General features: G+C 33.1%; 1 protein-coding gene across 3 annotated transcripts in view; it reads right to left on the bottom strand.

Moving 5' to 3' along the window:
- LRBA (LPS responsive beige-like anchor protein) overlaps positions 1-23,698 on the bottom strand; it is a 570,825-nt gene that overhangs the window by 178,089 nt on the left and 369,038 nt on the right. For all 3 annotated transcript variants that reach the window (XM_081075612.1, XM_081075611.1, XM_081075613.1), the window contains exon 41: positions 664-781. In XM_081075612.1, coding sequence (XP_080931738.1) covers positions 664-781 — 118 coding nt within the window. The remainder of the gene's footprint in view (positions 1-663; positions 782-23,698) is intronic.

Here is a 23,698-nt window from a genome sequence, read left to right on the forward strand (position 1 = left end):
AAAATAAGAAAACTTCGCCCTACGTTTGTATAAGGAGTATGTACAATAGGTCACTAAGTTTTATATATTCTCCCTTTTATGCCTCCACTCACACCGAACGATTCTTTTTCTTCACATTCACCTTGTGTCTCCTTCTCGTCTTAATGAATTTCACCAAGTTCCATTTTAAACCCACAAATTGAATTTTAGTTCTTTCAAGAATGACGTAATACAAGCAACCAGGACAGTTCAGTACCATTTTCTGATGGTCCCTTTATGAATGTCAATTGATTAGACAAAAGATTAAATAAATGTATGAATCATTTGATTATCCTTTTCTTCTCTCCAAATGCAGCACCTTGCAGAAGGAGTTTAAACATCAGAGAAATATAGAGGACATCAAAATTCCACAACTGATTAAATGGCTGGTTGTTCCCCATATTAATAAAGCCTTGACCTAATTTGTGATATGCCAGAAAAATAAAACCACTACAAATAATTGTAAGAATCACCCGGACAAGGGGCAGAGGGGAAGGAGAAGCATGTGGATTAAAAAAGACGTCAGTAAGGCAGAGGGTAGACTACACAATAGTGTCTAAATGGAAACAATATGGTATATTCAAAAATGAAATCTTAAAGAGATTGAGGTTAGCTTTGTAACAATAAACTTCTGCAACGTATTACCTCTGTTTGCCATAAAGATCTCCAGGGCTGTATTTTGCAGAAGATAACGACGAGAAAAGATTGATCTTATCTCTGTGAACAGCCATTTTCCATGAAGCCCTTCTGTATACGCCAGGATCTAGAGAGGAAAGAAACAATCTTAAGTAACAACAGATTTTTTTTGCCCCCTCCCCAATTAAAACAGAAAAGACACTATTAAGAAAAACAATATCTCAGAACCGAATAAACAGTTATTTTAAAAAAATCAACTGGAAGGGGACTAAAAAAATGAATTGCAAATTAATGGAAAGGAAGCTTAAATAAAAAAGCAGAGTAAAATTATAAAACATCTATTTATAAATATATTTGTGAACTTTTTAAGGCAGTGATATAATTTACTGTTTGTGAAGAAATGTCTTGGATTATTTAGTGACTGTTTTTTGAGTCATATTTTAAGTAAACTTTTAGATAAAACCTTAAAAAGGAAGGAACACCTGAAAAGAATGTCCTACATGCTTACAGATCACATATACAATTCAGTTTCATATACTATGATTTCCATGGACCCAGAAGTACTCTTTACATACTTTAAAAATATAGTTAAGTTCATAACTTTAAAAAAATCACACTTTTAAGGTCACTGTTAGGCAACAGTCACTCATTCAGAAAGCATAAAGACTGACTGTATAAGAGGTTAAGTATCATTTTGTCAGCTAGGCTAAACACAAACCTGCAAATGAACTCAGCATAATCTCTCTATGGAGTAGGTGGTTGTCAAAGTAACTTGTTAGAATTCTTGTCATCCCATGTGACAGACGCAGTAGCTTACAATGCTTTGCCAACTAAAAGTAATCCTGTCTTTAGTCCTAAATCACTTTGTAGATTTGTTATTCAATTTTTGTTTTTTAAAAAGTTCATTTCAAAAGCTTAACTATGAAGGTGTTAAAGGAAAAACAGACATGGAATTTCTCCACACCAGCACTTCACATAATATTAATAAAGAAAACGACATGTGTGTGCTATCAAAGTCTGATGAAAATCAACAAAAATCCTGATTAAATTAAACATTTTAGATCTCTCAAAAGTAACCACTATAAAAAAATACAAATAAAACGACATTTGATTATGATATTGCATTGTAGGGACCAAGATGGGATAAGCAAAGAGAGGAAACCTAATGAATAGTAAGAATTTATCCTATAAAACTTTCTTTTCTTTACTCATTTCCATTTTCTAGATCTTAACTGCAAACAAATCTATATTCTGCAATGCAAAATGCAGTTTCCTTTGGGAAAAGAAAAAGAGCAAAACTATTTAATTCACTACGTATGTATTTAGATTTTACTACAGAAATGATTCTATTTCTGGCACCAGAGAATCTAGAAAGAAAGATGAGTAAAATTCTAAAGCTCAATGGTTTTGAAAAACAACAAAAATTCAAAGGACCAAACAACTAATCATACTTTCAGTTTTAAAATTGGTGATAGACAAATTCTACTAATTCTTTCATATAACCGATACTTGTGTGAATATGATCAAAAGAAATGAACAGAATTTGACTCAAGGGCAAGGGAAATAAAAGCAAAAATAAATGAATGGAACTATATCAAACAAAAAAGCTTCTACATAGCATAAGAAACCATCAACAAAACAAAGAGGTAACCTATCGAATGGGAAAAGATATTTGCAAGCAACACCTCTGGTAAGGGACTGATATCCAAAATACATAAAAAACTCATACAACTGAACAACAAAAATAACCAAATAATTCAATTTAATAACAGGCAGAAGACCTGAAAAGACACTAAGCCCAAGAAGACATACAAATGGCCAGTACACAACCCTCCTACACTGCTGGTGGGAATGTAAACTGGTTCAGCGGCTATGGAAAACAGTATGGAGGTTCCTCAAAAAATTAAGGATAGAATTACCATATGACCTGCCAATCCCTCTCATGGGTATCTAACCAAAAAATCTGAAAACATTTATCCATAAAGACATAAGTGCTATAATGCTCATTGCAGCTTTATTTACAATAGCCAACACATGGAAACAACCAAAGTATCCTTCGATAGATGATTGGATAAAGATGTGGAATATACACAATGGAATATTACTCAGTTATAAGAAAAGATGAAATGCTGCCATTTGTGACAACATGGATGGATCTTCAGATCATCAATGCTAAGCAAAATAAGTCAGACAGAGAAAGTCGAGAACCATATGACTTCACTCATATGTAGGACATAAAACTGAAAGCAACAAACAAAGAAAACAAACAAAGAACAACTCACAGACACAGACAATATTTAGTGGTTCCCAGAGGGTAAGGGGGGGGGGTGGTAGATGAGGGTAAAAAGCATCAAATACATTGTGATGGAAGGAGAACAGACTGTGGGTGGTGAACACATAATGTGATATATAGATGATGTATTACAGAATTGCACACTTGCAACCTATATAATTTTGCTAAACAACGTCACCCAATAAATTTAGCAATAAAAAAAATGAACAGGAAAAGAGAAAACAAAAATAGGGGTATTCATCACAAGATTTTTTAGAAGCAAGATTTTTTTCAAAGCATAGGTTGCATGTACCCCTTTCTCTCACCACGACCAGTAGGTCCAAGACTTCAGAGACTACAGTGGCTCCTACTTGGTCTCCCTCCTATTCTTACCTCTAGAGTCTACTATGACCAGAGGAGCCAAAGAAAAAACAATATTAACTATAAGTCAGATCACATTACTCATGTATTTAATGCCATCCAGGGGCTTCATTACATGTACCGTGTTTCCCCGAAAATAAGACCTAGCCGGACAATCAGCTCTAATGCGTCTTTTAGAGCAAAAATGAATATAAGACCCGGTCTTATTCTACTGTAATATAAGACATAATGGAGATAATGTCATTTTCTGTAGTTTTTAATATGTTTGACATTGGGTAATAAAGCAAAATTTAAAGAAGAGCATGTGGTTTGCTGTATTTTAAGTATGTTTTTTAATAACTATACTACTTAAAGGAATGATATATAAATTGAATTTTTTAAATAAATTATTTCAATACATTAGCCTTTACAACAATATTTTAGTATGCTTATTTCTGTTGGTAATTGGAGTAGCCTAGAATATAATTAAATCTTTCGTTGCTTGACCATGATCTTGCAATGGCTGACATCACCATTATGAGCAACAGGTCTAATTATATAGCTCTATAGTTAAAAAGGTGGAATTTTCAGACCGGTGTGTGATAATTTTAAAATAACAGAGAACTTAAAGGATCCTTTGTTATTTGTTTTCTTTTGATTTTTCCTCTTTCACCTGTAACTCAAGTGCAGGAAAACACATGTAGTTGATTTCAATTTCTGATGTCCTGAGTTCTAGTTTAACAAACATTTACATCCTTTTAAAGACGATAACAATATGTTGTATATGTAAATGACATAATCTCCATTATGTCTTATATTACAGTAAAATAAGACCGGATCTTATATTAATTTTTGCTCCAGAAGACACATTGGAGCTGATTGTTCCGCTAGGTCATATTTTTAGGGAAACAGGGTAGTTTGTTTCATAAACTGTGAAGCTCTTTGTAATCATTTATAGAAGCCTTATATCTGGGACTCTCTGATGAGCCCAGTTCATTCTTCCTCAAGGCCTTTGTACTTGTCTCATACTCTGCTTGGAAGGTTCTCCCAAATCTTCACATGGCTGGCTCATTCACTCTCACATTTAGATTTCTGCTCAAATGTCACCTCTTCAGAGAAGCTGCAGGATCTAAATCCCACTTCCTCCATTACCACCTCATCCCAAACCCAAACTCATCAGATTGCCTTCATAACACTTACCATTACCTTAAATTATAGTATGTGCTTATCTATTGCCTCTATTTGGCACTAGAATACTCGAACCTAAATTGTACTAGAGCAAAGACTCTGAATACACTCTATTTCCTTTTCTAGAACAATGTCAGACATACAGTAGATGTTTGTGAATGACTGAATAAATCAATACATGGTAATCTAAGCTACATATTTGGCCCATGTTCATTTTGTTTGGGCCATATATTTTAACAAAATTTAAAGTAGTTGAAAATACTACTGAGAAAATGGATGTATTTATGTAAACCTTCAGATTTCTGGTTTCTCAGGAAAAACTGTAGTATCTGTCAAAACTAGATCTATCTACCACAGAATAACAAATGAAGTACACTCTCCATTTTGGCACTCTCCACTCATTCCATCATTTACTATTAACTCCCCAGTTTCCACTGGCATTGGAATTTGCCACCCTGGACTTACCAAGTGGTAGGGAATCTAATATATGTTCTGTAACAATTATACTTCAACCTATCCCACTATTAATAAGGAAAATGAGACCCAGTCATGTTAAATAATTCATACAAAGCCCCTTGGGAAGTTAGTGGCAGAATCTGGCCTACTCCCAGGTTTCCTAATCCAAAAATCCAGAGTTTACACATGTAGCATATTGTTATCGTTTTTAAAAGGATGTAAATGTTTGTTAAACTAGAACTCGGGACATCAGAAATTGAAATCAACTACATGTGTTTTCCTGCACTTGAGTTACAGGTGAAAGAGGAAAAATCAAAAGAAAACAAACAACAAAGGATCCTTTAAGTTCTGTGATATTTTAAAAATATCACACACCGGTCTGAAAATTCCACCTTTTCTAACTATAGAGCTATATAATTAGACCTGTTGCTCATAATGGTGATGTCAGCCATTGCAAGATCATGGTCAAGCAACGAAAGATTTAATTATATTCTAGGCTACTCCAATTACCAACAGAAATAAGCATACTAAAATATTGTTGTAAAGGCTAATGTATTGAAATAATTTATTTAAAAAATTCAATTTATATATCATTCCTTTAAGTAGTATAGTTATTAAAAAACATACTTAAAATACAGCAAACCACATGCTCTTCTTTAAATTTTGCTTTATTACCCAATGTCAAACATACTAAAAACTACAGAAAATGACATAATCTCCATGTACCCACTACTCAACCTTATAAAATCCTAACATTTTACCACATTATTGTATATATTTAAAAAACTATTAAAACAATTCAGGTTGTGTTGAAATTCTCATGTGTAACCCTTCCTCATCCAATTTTCATCCTTGGTCAGACAATCACTATCCCTGTTTTGGGTTTTATCATTTCCATAAATTTTTATATTATTAGTACATATACAGCCATAAATAATATCCAGCATTGTTTTGTATGTTTTCAAATCTGATATAAATGGCATCACACTGAATATGACAGTGTGCTTCCAAAGTAAATATAAGCAGGTCTTGCAATGTTTTAAACTCAGAGAAGGAGAGAAGCAGGAGGAGAGACAGAAATTTATTTAAATTCACCAGAGGTATCAAAAATTCAAATCATAAACACACACACAAAACAACTAGCCTGACCTAAAAAAAATTAAGTGAAAAGCTATACTTTGGTCAAGATAACTAGAATTTAAAATAGAAACAAAGAATCTCTTAATTAACAGAATTACTAGCTGAAATTGATATAATAACATTTATTTAAAGTATTCATTAGGAAAAGGTGTCAGTACTGAAAAGCAGCTGAGGTCTAGCTAAGCAAGAGGTTTATTTCTTATTGGAATAGTATATTCCTGGTCCGAGGCTTCACTTCAAAGTCTCTAGAGTTCAATTAAAACTGGATTAGGTAGAAGCAGACCCTTCTTTGGGACTTTCTGTTCACTGAAACTCTACATACACTGACAGCACCCTAGACAGAGGTCTAGCCCTCCAATGAATCCGTTGCTATGGAAACCGTATCATTACCATTGCTCTGCAGTTATGACCCCAAGTCTAGAATAGCTTAAAAGCTTAAGCCCACAGCACTCTCTTTGAATGTTTACCACCTTGTCTTAACATTGTTAGTAATTATTATTAGTGGGAAATTCAACTTTCATTTTTTAATAATTTGTTTCAACAAGCTAGTTTACTAATTAAATCTTGGGGTTAGGGAATTAGAGAAGAAAGAAAGAAATCAGTATTTAATTTTAAATACACACACACAATTTGTTTACATTAAAAACAACTTCTTCTTACATTAAAAATAACCATATCTTCTTTAAAATTTTTATCTGAAAATAGTGCCTTCTGAAAAGAATATAGGGGGTGCCAAAAAATGTATACACATGACTTGTAGTCATCTTTTGTTATCAGTATATATTGAGTATTACAACTTTAATACAGTTTTTTCCCTTTCTTAAAATGTGTATACATATTTTTGGCATCCTTTGTATTATGTTTACCAAAAAATACACACATTTCTTTCTTCTACCCTTCAAATAGTATACTGTGAATATATATTAAACTTCTTCACCCTGTTGCATTTGTTGACTTGAAACTAAAGCATTTTTGAGTTTTGCTTCAACCATTTATTTTGAATAGCTTATCAATTTATCCAAATAAAAACCTCCCTCTGTTTTCTCATCCTCACAAAAGAACAAAAATAGAAACGTCTTTATTGCCCAACTGCACGATACTCTTATTTATTATCAGAAATTTTTTTAAAAAGATCTAAAATAGTCTCTAAAAATAAAGCAATATTTGTCTCACTTAGGTAAAGATTTTGTTTTAACAAAACATAAAAATTCTTCTCAATAAATATAAATTTTTAAATGTTTTAAAATTCTGTTTCAAGGGAAATATATTAAAAAGTTATAAAATGTTTTGCCTCTAAAATAAGAAATATTTACAAGGGAGTGTGCATATTTTAAAGACACTATTCTCAGTGTTTACACTAGCATTGCATATCCTAGTCTCAAATACTAGCCAGTTTTTGGAGAGGTTTTACTTCTTCAGACAATTCCATATTGATAGGATATATCTAACATTAACAAAAAAATTTAAACTTAGTATGCAAAATACAAACAATTATGCCATCAATTAAGTGATAATACCACTGGTAAGGAAATTTTAAAAATATTGATATCCGATTTTTATGGAACATAACTATGAATTAGTCACAGGATTAATACATTATGGGAAAACAGCAAATGTTTAAAATGAAAACATGTTGAAAAAGATTCTAATATCAACTCACCACTAAATATACATGCAAATATGTTTTATTTATAACAATTACAATTTTAACAGACTAGTGGAAAGTAATTTTCACCAAGTATTTTAAAGTTACACTACTCTATTATTAATATAGTTTTTGAATTCTGCTGCATACAATTTCCTCTGAAACTTGATATCAAAGCACAGCACTTAATTTTATTCCAGTAATATTGAATTCTGCTTAGTTTAGGATTTATTTCATCACCAACCATTTAACTTTTGGGTTTATGTTTTCATAGATATATCCTTCAAGGAAAACTTAGAGGTCTTTTTGAATTTAAATATGACATAGTTGACTCTGGTAGAAACTAGAACATGGTAATTTTGTTATTCAAGATATACCCACGAACACATACAATGCCTCCAAACTTTGAAAAGAATGGAACAATGATAACAAACATATGAGTTATGAGTACAAAAAAAAATTAACTTTTAAATTACTTATGAGGTTTTTTTTTTCCCATCTATATAGTAAATGTCCTCCTTCTGCTTACTAGTACTATGATGTAGTATTCTCCTTAGTATTTTCATGGGTGACAAATTCAATTAAACATATGCATTACTCTAATGTTCTACTTGGCAGTTTAGTCAGTATGAAAAATTAAAAATATATAAATAAAATGCGATGTGACCTCTGTATTGATTGGGCTAAAACGGTTTTAGCCTGGGTGTGGATGATGGGGCAGCTGGGAGGGACAAGTGGGGAGCATACAAACACATACACTCTTATGTTTTCTCTTCCAATTACTGAGGCAGATGATAAAACCACAGCAAATGATGTATCAGCTCATTTTATCTTATCGCTTTGGGGCTAGGTGACAATGAAGTTCATATTTCACTGGCTCCCATTGAAGATTGTGAAAATTACTTGCCCTCATGACCTGAAATTTCACTAGAAGACAGAAATTTCTCTTCTGCAAAGTAATGCAATTTTTCAGATGTCAACCTTTAGCCCAGCTTTAAAAATTAATTTCATTTATATTAACCAATGATATTGATATTTTCACAGAACGCTCTTTGATACATGAAGCACTGACTGGCAAATTGATGTTGCTTTAGATGGGTAAAACTATTTTATTTTAAGCTGCTATGGCAGACAGATTTATGGCAAACTGAAATTCCCATTTCATAATTTAATATTTGCGGAGTGAGGCACCTTTAAGCCCTTGGCCTGTAAATAATTCAGGCTCTTTAGTCGGTTCTGTTTTATTTTTAATATTCTTCAGCTTAAAAATAATTTGCATTCTAAATGACGTATCATAAAAGCCATCTCTTATTGAACTAACATTTAATACATATTTTAATGAGTCAAAAGCCAAATATGGTAATGACAAAGAAGTGATTTATCCATCATTCAACTGATTTTTAATTTAGTTTCTTTTTTTAACTTAAACTATACCTGGTCTGATTTTTTTTTAAAGCATCTAATATACACCACAAATGAATATTAAGGAACAATATTAAAGAACATGAATGTATTTTACTTTATTTTTCATAGAGCATATGAAGTAAAAAGCTAGGTATTAAATTTTCATAAAAGAATAGAAAGAGCTTAGATAAACACATGAATTAAAATAGAAATAATTTGGGTTTGGAGGTGCCTTTTAAGACACAAACAATAAAACAAAGTCACAATGTCAATTTTATCATCTGACTTTAGTATAAGAGATAAAGAAATTAACTTGCATTTGTAGAAAAGAAAGAAAAATTTCAATATTTTGAAGTAGTAAAAATTTCAATATTTTGAAGTAGTTTGTGCCTTTTAAGACACAAACATAATAAAACAAAGTCACAATGTCAATTTTATCATCTGACTTTAGTATAAGAGATAAAGAAATTAACTTGCATTTGTAGAAAAGAAAGAAAAATTTCAATATTTTGAAGTAGTGAAAATGTTGCTAAAAGATAGAGTCTGGTGCCTTTATCCAGTAGAGTATTGTCTAAATGAAGAAATGCCTTGAGAAGATAATCATTACATCAACGCTCTTTCTGTTTATTAACATAGTAAGTAAAGCATAAACATGCATAAATTTATGCATTAATCTATACTCTTAAAAGTAAAAAGAGGCCAAGAAAGACATTTCCTTAAATTAGCTATTTTCTCCCCAAGATGATTTAACACTATTCTGCCTAACTTTCTATCCTCAAAATCACTTTTTCATTTTTTATGCTAACAATATTGTAATTGTTTTTCTTCAAAAATATTTATATTTAATTTTTCCTTACAGGTTTGATATGGGGCAAAAACAGTAAAATAAATTATGTTTTATGATTTTTCTATTTTGATTGGAAAAATTCTTAGTCACTTCTTAAAAGCTTATGAGAACAACATGCTAGTATCACTGAATTCAAGCTATAAAGTATTTTTGCCTATTATTCTACATACTGACTCTCTAAAGTCATGAGCTTTGTATTCCTTAATAGAGTTAAATTTAAATCAGCATTAATGAAAACTATCCAATATTAAACATATTGGAATATACTATAACATATACTTTTAAAACAACTAAGGAACACGAACTATCTTTCTTCTCGATGCCAGTTCTTACCTTCTGAACTCAAGCACAGTCTCAGATTGGTATCAAAAGCCTTCCTCAAACATATGAACTAAAGCTTTAACTTAAAGTAGTATCAGCCTGTGGAGAGACAACTTATCTTTTGTAGCAAATTCAATATGACTAGAAGTTTCTCTGGTGACTAAGCTATTAAAACTAAATAAAGTGAAAACCTTTGTGTATCTTTAAAGCATTTGCTTTTGTTCTTCAAACATAGCAGAGAACAGAAATAAAATGTAAAATGAAAAGAAAAAAGTTAACATAGAACTCCATGCTAAGAGCCTAAAATCCCCAGGGCACTTTTTTCCTAATTAGAGGGAAATACTTTTTCACTTTATTTATTTTTTTATCTTTCTTCCTTCTATTAATAACTCAACTTGTTTAGCTAGAGTCAGTTATAAATGAGAAGTATAGGTTCCTATTTCTTTCCATAATAGAGCATGAAACTAAATATGTATTGTCCTTGCACTGAGCTTCAGATAGTATCTTCTAAAAATCTATTTTCTTAAAGGACCTATATTGCACAGATTATAAATATAATTTAAAGAAGATTAGGGGGTCAATCTGATTTCAGCGCATAACTCTGCAACACTGCACACCTCTCACTAGATGGAGTTCCTACTTGACTGCAGTTCTTTGAGGCTCGGTACTGGTCTTAGGTGTCTATCTCCCTATTCACGGTATCTAACATGGTAGCACGATCATAGATGACACCGACTTTTGCATAGAGCACCAGCCCAACCTCACAAACTACATACACTCTGAGATTCTGGGACCACCTAAACACAAACACAGCAGAAAGCAAAAAAGGGTAGAAAAATGAAATGGAAAACTACAACATAGCATTTTAAAATCTCGAATTCAAGAGTCTGAGTACTTTAACTTCTGACCATGATGGAATAACAGGGATTGGATTTATGCTTATATATAAATAATGTTGAAAATAGATATAACATATTAAAATTTTGTTTTCAAGACATTGACCATGAAACAATGAAAGACAGTGATCCCTGATAGACGGGGATGGGGGGTGGGGGAAAGTGGTCACACCAACTACTGTCCCACCTCACTGCCTGGAGAGACTTTGCTGGCCCCAGAGCAGGCAGGAGAAGCCTAGTTAGAACACAGTGGTCTCCTGGAGTAGAGAAAAAAGCGTGGAGTAAAGTGAGAGGAAGGTGGCTATGTTTGCAGGGCAGAGTAACAGACTGGAGAGAACTGGACAGTAACAGAGCTGTTTCAGAAAACAACCTGAGACCAGTAAAAGATTCATCCCCCCAGACTACAGGACACAATACCCAGAATTTACACAGCTGTAGCAAAAATAAAATCCTAATTCATGGAACATTCCATAGAGTACTCAGAAGGATTTTGCCTCAGTAGTTGGGAAAAATTAGCCCTAGATTAAACATTGCTTTGGTCCTGCCTAACAAACCTTAAAAGCAAGATATGGATGGATCAAACTATTTCCAAGAAACTTAACTGTGTCCTAGAACAATGCACTAAAATATTTACAGAATACAAAAATATTCACCACACAACAAGGTAAAATTCGCCACAGCTGGTATTCAATTCAAAATTACCAGGCCTTCAAAATTACCAGGCCTGCAAAATGTCAGAATAAAATGACTCATAATGAGAGAAATTAATTAATCAAAACTGAACCAGAAATGACACAAATGACAGAATTATTAGAAAAGGACATCAAATCAAAGTAGATTTTCGAGCAAAAAATATTACTAGGGATAAATACATTCACAATGACAACATATCATCAAGGGGCCGTAACTATCCTAATTGTTTATGAACTGAAAGAGCTTTCAAATATGTGAAGCAAAAACAGAGAACTAAAATGAGAAGTACACAAATCCACAATTACAGACTTCAACATTCCTCTCTCGAAACCTGATAAAACAAGTAGATGGAAAATCAGCAGGATACAAAAGATTTTAACAAGATCATAGACCATGACCTAACTGACATTTATCGAACACTCCATCTCCATCTAATAATAGCCGATTATACATTTACAAAAATAGAGCATATTTTGGGTCAAAACCCAACTTGAAATAAAATTAGCTAATACAAATAATATAAAGTATACTCTCTAACCACAACAGAATTAAATTAGAAATCAACAACAGAAAGAAAATCTAAAAAAATCACCAAATTTGAAAACTAAAGAGTGCATTTCTAAATAACCCAATGGTCTAAGAGAAAACAAAAAGGAAATTAGAAGGTATTTTACACTGAATAAAAATGAAAACACAGCATATAAAAATTTGTGGAACGCAGCTAAAGCAGTGTTTAGAGGGAAATTTCTAACACAAACACCTATATTAATGGGAAAGAAAGAAGATCTTATCAATTATTCAGCCTCCACCTTAAAAAAAAAAAAAAAAAACTAGAGAAAACGAGAGCAAATTAAACCCAAAGTCACTTACAGAAAAGAAATAAAAATCAAAGTGAAACATCAATGAAGTAGAAAGACAATAATAGAGGATGGTGAAAAAAAAATCAATGAAACCAAATCTGATTCTTTGAAAATAAAATTTGTAATTTCTAACCAGAGAAAAAAGAGAGAATAAACACTAGTGCAAAATATGTATCAAATTATTAGGAATGTTATAAGGAGAGAGGGAAAAATCCCTACAGATTATATAGACACTAAAAGAAAAATAAGGAAATATATACAACTTTCATACCACTAAATTAACAACTTTGATCAACGGACAGATTTCTTATAAGACACAAACTACCATAGAAAATGAAAGCACCCTCAAGAAGAAACAGATAACATGAATAGCACTATTCTATTAAAGAAATTGAATTTCTGGTTTAAATCTTCCCATAAAATAAACTCCAGGCCAATATGGCTCTACTGGTGAACTCTACCAAATATTTTAGTAAGAAATAGCACCAATTCTACACAAATTCTTCTAGAATGTTAAAGAAGAGGAAAGACTTGCCAACCTGTCCTATGAGGCCAGCCTTACCCATATGTTAAAACCAGACAAAAGCATTAAAAGACAAAATCTAAGGGACAGTTTCCTCTTAAATATTTATGTTAATTTCTTTGTCTCGAGACTTATGGTAGATACATTGTAAAATAGATTATGTGTTTTCAAACTACCAAGAGAAGTTTTCTGTCTCCTATACTTTCACAAATTGTCTCTGAATGCACCCACCTGTCCCTTACATTTCTCAAAATGTCTACACCAGTTTCCTTTCGTCACATATTCCAACTTGATTTCCTTTGCATTTTAGTAGGGTAACTGAATTTTCAGTGTTTTCTTTGGCACTGTGTCATTTCATCCAAAACTACTGTTTCTAATACTGCCAAACCACACAAGAGTGCCAAAAGCTAGTAATCTGATATTAGAGGTGACTACCTCTACTCAGAGAGGGCGGCATTGTACCCCTATATCCAATCACTTACTAGATAGCTCCACCACAATGTCCTCTAAATTCTCACATTCCACACATGCGAAAAGGAACTCATCGTCCCCTCAAGAGTTGCCATTAGTCCATGAGAGACTATTTTGGTAAACAGAGACACGAACATCACATAAACCACACAGGAATGTGAGTCATCCTGCATCGCACAACTCATTCCTTTTGATCTCAATCAACAAGTTCCATAGATTCACTCCCAATCAGGACTTACCTACTCTGTTCTTGGCCATAGATACTAAAATCTACTATAGAACTGGTCCTCATGATACTTGAATATTTTCATAGACATAGCTCATGTTCCAACCATGTCACAAAACATACACTGCTTCAACCATACTATGCTATTTCATGTTTACATGCCTTCAAATATGTCGGTCTGGAAAGCAACTTCTTGGTAGAGCTTGGTAGAGGAGGTGCTGGGGGTAGTTGTATTACCCTAAGTAGCAGACAATAAGAACAACAGCAACAACAAACACAATTTAATTAGCGCCCATTATATGCCAGGATCTCCTCCAAGTCCTTTATTTAGATGAATTCTCAAAATGGTACTACTAGACAGTAGGTGTCATTTTCACCACCTAATAATTGAGGAAACTGTCTTGGAGACATTAAATGACTTAGTTGAAATCACTAACTAGTAAGTGGTGTACCCAAGTCTATCATTCTTCTAACATTACGCTCTGAGATACTACATAATACTTCCTCCATGGTAAACCTCCTTATAGGCCAAGCCAAGATTTCATAAAACCTCTGACTTCCCAAGCAGGTTGAACCAGTCTCTGTTTTCTGCTATCACAGGCCTAGTATAAATTCCACTTATTTGTACATGTCTCACTTACTAGACAATGATTTAAGTAGATTATCTATCTATCTATCTATCTATCTATCTACCTACCTACCTACCTACCTACCTACCTACCTACCGACCAACCTACCTACCTGACCTATTTTTGTAAAACTGGAGTACTTGCCACATAATAGAACTCAATAAATTTGTACTCAATGAAGAAATTACGAGATTAACTATTTCAGTTGAATTAGTTGAAACTAATTCATCTCCTATTCCTTGCTTCTAGAATAGTTTCAAAATTAAACAGAAAAGAGATCTCTAGACTTGCTCAAATAGTGAACTTTATGTCTCAGCTCCTGATAAGGGCATTTAGTGGGGCCATGACATAGGTTAGCAAAATTTACGGATCCTAGAGAGAGTAGTCAAAATGACGTCTCATAAATACTAAGGAACTGGGAATTTATTACTTGGTTCACTGTAAGAAGCCCTTAGAACAAAAAGTAAATGCTTTTCTAGGAATTGAAAATAAATATATCCTATGAAGTAGCACTGCCCTGTGCACAGTAGCACCTAAAAAAGAAAATGTTTCCCAACACCTCACCCCCTCTCTACAAAAATTCTGAATATATCATGAGAATTTTTTGTATTATCTAAGAATACCTAACTCGAATATAGAAGACAAGAAACAGGATAGATGAAAACCAAAAGAAAGATTAAACATTGACAGTGAGAAAGTAACTTATAGGCAAAATCCATAGGCTACATTAAGTAGAGATAATGAGAAAGGACGTAGCCTGTGAGAGACAAAATTCAAAAGGTGCTAAATATGTACAGTAAATTTAAAGTTATAAATCTGCTTAGACCCATTAAAGATAGACTACAATGTATGACGGAATAAAAAAGAATACTAGTTAAAGATAGAAAGAGGTGAAAAGACCAAGTGATTAGATAGAACAGGCATGTTAGGCTTTTGTTCCAGACACTCTTTTGAAGGGTGTTTGTACAGCAAACAGCCTGGAAGAGACAGGTAATGTCTCCCTTAGAGAAAAGGGCTGGCTTGTTTCCTGCTCCGTATAATAAAGATAATGATGCGCTTTGGGGCAAAGGCCAGACTTCACTGTCCATTGTAAACATTTGGGGTTTTTGAAGACTGAGGTGGCTCAACTGGGATGTAAACACACTGGGTGCCTAGTATCTACCTGGGCCTCTTGATTTTGTCTGTTCAGACTGCCACACAGAACAGCACTAACTGGGCAGCCAAAGCCACAGAGGTACATTTCTCACAGATCTGCAAGCTGGGCAGTCCAAGGCCAAGGTGCCAGTATACTGACTCCTGGTGAGAGCTCTCTTCCTGGCTTGCAGACAGCTGTGTACTTACAGAATCCGCACGTGGTGGGGAGAGAGGGAGATCTTTCTTCTTATAAGGCAAAGTCTGACTGGGTTAGGTGCCAACCTCATGACCTCATTAAACCTTAATCACCCCCTAAAATCCCTATCTCCATATACAGTTGCAGTGGGGATTAAGGATTCAACATATGAACTTGGGGAGGGGAAAAAGGGGGGGTGTACAATTCAGCCCATAACACCCCTCCGTGTCACTTCTTGAAACTTGGGGTCAAGGCTCACCAAAACTAACACGATGCTTATTCTGTTTGTCGGGCTATAAGAAGGGTCTCTGTCTCTGACCCAGGAGTCTCGTGTCTTCAGCCAGCATCCACGAACTTTTGGAAGGATAAACTACTAGCTTATACTAACTAGACAGCAGGCTCTAGCTGTAGTCAGGGACACTCGTCACTGCAACTCCTCAAAAGAGCAAGGGTAGTTCACTAGCCTAGGGCCGTTTCCATCTGTAGATTCCCTTACTCAAACCTCAGTACTGGTACTCATTAGCACTATCAACAGGAAAAAGGCTTATGAGGCAGAGAAAGATAAAGGACATGTAAATGTTGCATAACCAGGATTTAAGTACTACTCAGGTCTTGTGCCTGCTTGCATTCTATTTTAAGTACATTAACTTACCTCATTTCACTTCCCTATCTTCTCACCCTGTGTTTTAAATTGATTTAATAAATAATGTGATGTGAGAATCATAATTTAATCTGTGGGTCACCTTCTGTGGGACTGTGATCTCTTGGATGATTTGCCTGGAGGCTACCATTGCAGCGACATAATTTCTCAAAGAACAGGTTCACAGCTAAGGCTTATCTAAACCTAAATTAAAATTTAAAACATTATTTTAGGCCAAAGGGAAAAAATAGGAAGTTCTATAGTTCATTTACGAAGTCAGCACAACTTTAATACTGAAAATTTAAAGAGACTCTTAAAAAAGAAAATTGATGAATAATGTTATCACTGAACATACAAAACTTCTAAATAATCCACAAGCAAAAAGAATCCAACAATGTAGTATAAAAATATTCACCAAAGACGGTATTTTCTTGGATTGCAAGAGTGATTCAGTATCAGAAAATCCACAGCATAATCATTTTATCAACAAGTTAAAAGGGAAACATTATATAGTAATTTAAAAGATGTGGAAAAGATATTTGATCAAATTCAAAAAGCATTCTTAAAGGAAAATATGCTAGTAAAATAGCAATGGAAAAAATTATATGTGTCTTTTTACCAGAAGACAACAATGAGTATTTGTCATGTGACCTGGAGCTACACATGTAAACTCTGTACTAAATAATATTCATCTCATATACTTGTTTTGAAAATTAGAATAAGATATGTATAGCTAATAACACAGTGCCTGTCACATAGAAGTACTAAGTATGTTAGCAAAACCACCAAATGGCAAAAGTAGTAAAGAAATACAATAAAACTGAAAACCTGGTATAAACATTTAAGTGATGAAACTTTTAATATATCCAAAACACCATAATAAAAATGATTTAAAAAAAATAGGCAACAATAATCAAAACAGCATGGTATTGGCAGAAAAAGACACACAGACCAATGGACTAGAATTGAGAACCCAGAAATAAACCCACATAAATATGGACAGACAATTTTTGACAAAAAAGCCAAAAACATAAAATGGAGAAAAGACAGCCTCTTTAATAAATGGTGCTGGGAGAATTGGAAAGCCACATGCAAAAGAATGAAACTAGACTGCTATCTGTCACCATGTACCAAAATTAACTCAAAATGAATCAAAGACCTAAACACAAGACCTGAAACAATAAACTGCATAGAAGAAACATAGATACTAAACTTATGAACCTTGGATTCAAAGAGCATTTTATGAATTTGACCCCAATGTCAAGGGAAGTAAAAGCTACAATAAATGAGTGGGACTATATCAACTAAAAAGCTTCTGCACAGCAAAAAAAAAAACAAACAAAAAAAAACCACAAAAAAAAAACCAATGACAAAATAAAGAGGCAACCAATCGAAAGGTAGAAGATTTTTGCAAACAACTCCTTCGATAAGGGGCTAATATCCAAAATATATAAGGAACTCATACAACTCAACAACAACAAAAAAACAATAATCCAATTAAAAAATGGGCAGAGGACCTGAAGAGACATTTCTCCAAAGAGTACATACGATGGCCAATAGATACATGAAAAGATGCTCAACATCACTAGTCATCAGAGAAATGCAAATAAAAACCACAATGAGATATCACCTCACACCAGTTGGAATGGCCATCATCAACAAGACAAATAGTAACAAGTGTTGGAGAGGCTGTGGAGAAAAAGGAACCCTCATACACTGTTGGTGGGAATGCAGACTGGTGCAGCCGCTATGGAAGGCAGTGTGGAGGTTCCTCAAAAAATTAACAATAGAATTACCATATGACCCAGGGTATTTATCCCCAAAATCTGAAAACATTTATCTGTAAAGGTATATGTGCTCCAATGTTCACTGCAGCTTTATTTACAGTGGTCAAGACATAGAAACAACGAAAGTGTCCTTCGATAGATGATTGGATAAAGAAGTTGTAGTATATATACACAATGGAATGCTATTCTGCCATAAGAAAAGATAAAATAGCACCATTTGCAATAACATGGATAGATCTTGAAATCATGCTAAACGAAATAAGTCAGACAGAAAAAGTCTCAAGACCTATATGATTTCACTGATACGTGGTATGTAAAACTGAAAACAACAAAAGAACAAGACAAATGAAAAAATCAAAAACTCATAGACACAGACAACAGTTGAGTGGTTACCAGAGGGTAAGGGCGGAGGGGTGGTAGATGAGGGTAAACGGGATCAAATATATGGTGATGGAAGGAGAACTGACTCTGGGTGTTGAACACACAATGTGATATATAGATGATGTATTACAGAATTGTACACCTGAAATCTATGTAACTTTACTAACAATTGTCAATCCAATAAACTTTAATTTAAAAAATAAAAGATAAAAATATGTAAGATAAACACGGAAACTTAGTATCTGTTCTTTGTTTCATCAATAGGCACAAAAAGCTTGAAACACATTGGAATAATTTTAACAAGAAAGGCAGACAGCAGCTATAGAACAAAAATATAAAACACTAAGGGAACAAAAAGTACCATCTGAAATTTAAAAAGTTTTTAATAAGATTTAATATCATTAAAATATAAATTTACTAAAAACCAGTATATCTTTTATGTATTTGCAATTAGAATGCTAATGGAGCTTTTAAGCTTCATAAAATTATTTAAAGTTTACATGACAGAATATAGACCTGAAAAGAGCCAAATAAAAAAAATGAAAACAGACTAGCAAGAGTATCTTACTTTAAACATTATGCAGATGGAATAGAGATTTAAATAAATACATTTTAAGAACATTAGAGCATAACACAATCTGGTATTTCCCATTTCATTTCTTTTTCTTCTTTTTAAGTGTCAGCTGTAACGCACAAAACCGATAGCACAATGTGGTAAACAGGTCACTTAATCACCTAGATTGTATAATAGCAGGCACATCGTTGGCTCTCAATTGTTGTACAAAGTCAAGTGGCCTTTTAAACCATAACTCCATAACTGGAAATCAGAATTTATAAAAGAAATATTTATACCTATCACTTTATAAAAATGTAAAAGCAATTACTGGCATAGATGATTAATAAATTCAAATTGCAAAAGATATACTCTGAAAAACTATTTCATGATGGACAAAGAGTTACCACAATATACAATGAACATTTATAAATTCATAAGCAAACAATAAAGAAAATGAACAGAAAATGTTTAAAGAACTTAAAAAGGAATTTCCTAGAACTAATTCAAATATCCAGCATTTTTGAAATGCTCTAATTTATTAGTGGTAATGAGCAAAACAGGAATGGCATTCTACCCAACAGACTAGCAAACATTAAAAGAGCTGTTAACACATTTTGCTGACAGAAATGCAAAGAAAAGTGTATACTGCTGATGAAAACATGAAATGTAAAACCCCTTTGGAAAGTAATCTTACATTATTTATTAAAAATTAAAATAGCCACATTTTTCATAGTGACAAAAACAAAAATGGAAAACAAGACTGTGAAATCCAATGCATGTCATTAAGAAAATGGTTGAAAAATTGTGACATGTCTTCTTCAGTCATTGAAAAGAATGAATTAAGACCACTTCAGCTGACTTGGGTGGATATCCACCATCAATACCGAGTAGAGTGAGAAAAGCAACATATCAAGTATATATTATAGGGTTTCATTTTTGTAAGTCAATGAAAAATGCCCCAACAGCATGTAAGTTTATATCAAAATGAAGAAAAATATGCAAGGATACATTGTTAATATATGTTAGGTATGAGAGCCCAGGACCTGGGAGGTATGAGATGGGGGTGAGGAGGAACAGAGAGAACCAACAAAAGGGGAAAACTCATGTCACAAAAATGAAACACACGCACAACAAAAAACAACCACTGAGTTGATTATATTTAGTTGATGAAATAATAAAACTATTCATGTATGTGTGTATAAAAAATTAGTAAAATCTGAATGAGAGAGTGAATGTCGTTATGTTCTAAATATTTTGATTATCTTAGTAGTTTTTATATATTGTCAAAATAAGGCCCCTTATTTTTCTTTCAGTAATTTTCAGAGTTCAATTTGTTTCCCTTTTTTCTCCTTTCATGTTTCCAACATTCTTTCTATAGACTCTTAGAGTTCTTCTTCACCCAGGATGAGCCTGCTTTCCTTCCCAATGTCTAAAAATAAGAATACAACTCCTTTGTGTCAGTAACTTAAGGTTCGGATCACAGGGCTTCAGAGTCATGACTGGGGACTTGACACAGAAAGGGTACCTGAATACCAACGGGGACTTCTGTTATCATGTCAGAGTTCACCAAACCTTTTTCTTACCCACCTATCTCTGACCTCTGTAAGCCTGATATAACAGTGAGAGCAGAATAGGAATTTCCTGGGGTTTAGAGCGTAGATTTTATCTCTGAGGACTGACGGCCTTAAATACCTCTCTGTCTCTGTGGCTTCTGCCACAAGCATTAATAGTCCCATTTGTTCACATTTGTTAATGCATTTCTATATTGATATGAACGTAAGCTTTTCCTGGACTACATTTTTTCTTTGGTTTATTATATTTCATTCATAATTTATATCAAAAACAGAAACCCTTAAATGAAAGCAAACTAATTCCTTAGAATACAACCATCAACTTGCAAAGCTTCTGACACATAAGAATTAGAACAAGAGAAATCCTACAAGTTGAAATCCATCATTACTTTTCATTTAAATTTTTTAAAATTAAATTTATTGGGGTGACATCACTACTTTTTACTTACTATTTTATTAAGGTATTACTTACATATTGTAAAACACACAGATAATAGATGTGTAGCTGATGAGTTTCAATCAAGTCATACATCTATATTATCACCACCTTATCATGATATAAAACATTTTCATCATCCCAGTAAGATTCCTCACACCCCATCACAGTCAACATCCTGCCTCCAAACAATCACTGTTAGGATTTCTCTCACCATTGATTAGTTTTACCTATTCTAGAGCATCATATACATAGAATCGTACAGTATGTACTCTTGTTTCTGGCTTCTTTCACTCACAATAATGTTTCTGAGGTCCATCCATGTTGTTTTGTGTATCAGTGATTCGTTTCTTTTTATTGCCAGAATGCATTCCATTGTATAAATGTAATATAATTCGTGTATCCACCCTTCTATTGATGGACATTCAGTTAGTTTAATAAGAACAAAGATGATACGAACATTTTCGTAGTAGTCTTTTGATAGACCTTTATGTTCCTCTCTTGGATAAATACCTATGATTGGCATTGCTGTTTCATAGGTTAGTAGGTATATTTAACTTGAGAGAAACTGCCGGACCAATTTTCAAAGTGATTCACTATTTTATACTCCCATCTGCAATGGATTTGGTTCTAGTTCCTACACATCGGTGTCAACATTTCATGTTGTCAGTCTTGTTAATTTCAGACATTCTAGCAGGTAGTGGTGTCTCACTGCACATTTTCAAGATGGCAAATGATGTTAAACACTTTTTCAGGTGCTTATTGGCTGGCCATTCATATGCATTCCTCTATGAAGTTCCTAATCAAATCTGTGGTTTGCCTGAGCCCATTTGGTTTACAGAGCCATTTTTTTGTTATTGTTATTAATTTGCTAATATTTAGCAGGCACACGTTCTCTGTGAGATAAATGTATTGAGGATATTTTTTCTAGCTGAGGCTTGTTTATTCATTTTGTTAATGATATATTAACACAAGAAGATTTAATTTTGTTGAAGTCTATTTTTTAAATAAATGCTAAATGATTTCTGGGTATTAAAAAGAAATATTATGCAAATGGCATTGAATTGAATCTGTAATTTGAGAAATGAGATATTCACAATACTGTCCTTTACTATGTGAACATGTTATTTCTCTCCATTTCTTTAGATTTAAATTTGTCCTAGCAATATTTTGTAGTTTTCAGTAGGTCTTACACGTTTTACTACATTTTTTAATGTTGTTGTAAATGATATTTTTAAATTTCCATTATCAAATTGTTCATCACTCCTATATGGAAAAGCAATAGATTTTGTTTCTTTGATTTCATATCATGTGACATTGCTAAAATCACTTTTTTAGAAATATTTTGTAAATTCCTTACCAGTTTTTTCACATACAATCAAGTTGTTTACCAATAATGACAGTTTTGTATTTTACTTCCAATTCACATGGCTATTGTTTATTTTCCTTGTACTACTGCACTGGCTAGAATGTTGACTTACAAGTAGGGAAAGTGGATGTTCTTGCCTTGGTCTGAATTTTAAAGGAATGGGCATTCAGTTTTTATTATCCAATAAAAAGTTAACTGTAGTTTTTCTCCAGGATGTCTTTTTATGGAGTGAGAAACTATTCCTCTTTTGCTTAACGTTTTATCATTTAATGGGTATTGAATTCTGTCAAATTTTATTCCCACACCTATGGAGATCATCCAAGTACTATGTTTCTCCTATATTAGTGTGAACTACAGCTATTGGTTATTCAGACGTTAAAACAAACACGTATTCTTGAGGAAAAGAAAGTCTATTTATCATGATATTATCCTTAAGTATTGCTGAATTTGATTTATTATCACAGTGGATCCTTGAACAACGTGGGGATTAGGGGTGCTGACCCTCTGCACAATCGAAAATCCAAGTAAACTTTGACTCCCAAAAAGCTTAACTCTTAATAACCTACTGTTGTTGACCAGAAGCCTTACTGATAACATAAACTGCAGATTAACACATGTTTTCTGTTATATATATTGTATATCTTATTACAAATAAAGCTAGAAAAAATGCTAAGAAAAATCATGAGAAAATACATATACAGTATTTACTGAAAAAATCCACATAGAAGTAGACCCAAGCAGTTCAAACCTATGTTGTTGAAGGGTCAACTGTATTTTGTTCAAGTTTTTCTCACCTATATTCATGATGAATATTAGTCTGAAGCATTAATAGTTTTGGTGTTACAGTTATAGAGCCCTCATTAAATGAGTTGGTAAGTGTCCCACCTCTTCTATACTTTAAAAGAGTTTTGGTACAATTTACATTATGTCTTCCTTAAATATTTGATAGAATTCACCAAAAAAGTTATCTGAACTTGGGCTTTAGTTTATGCTATGGCTTAACAATGTATTCTTTTTATTTTTCTTTCTTTCTTTCTTTCCTT

This window comes from Rhinolophus hipposideros, assembly GCF_964194185.1.
Source record: "Rhinolophus hipposideros genome assembly, chromosome: 16".
In the NCBI taxonomy this organism is placed as follows: domain Eukaryota; kingdom Metazoa; phylum Chordata; class Mammalia; order Chiroptera; family Rhinolophidae; genus Rhinolophus; species Rhinolophus hipposideros.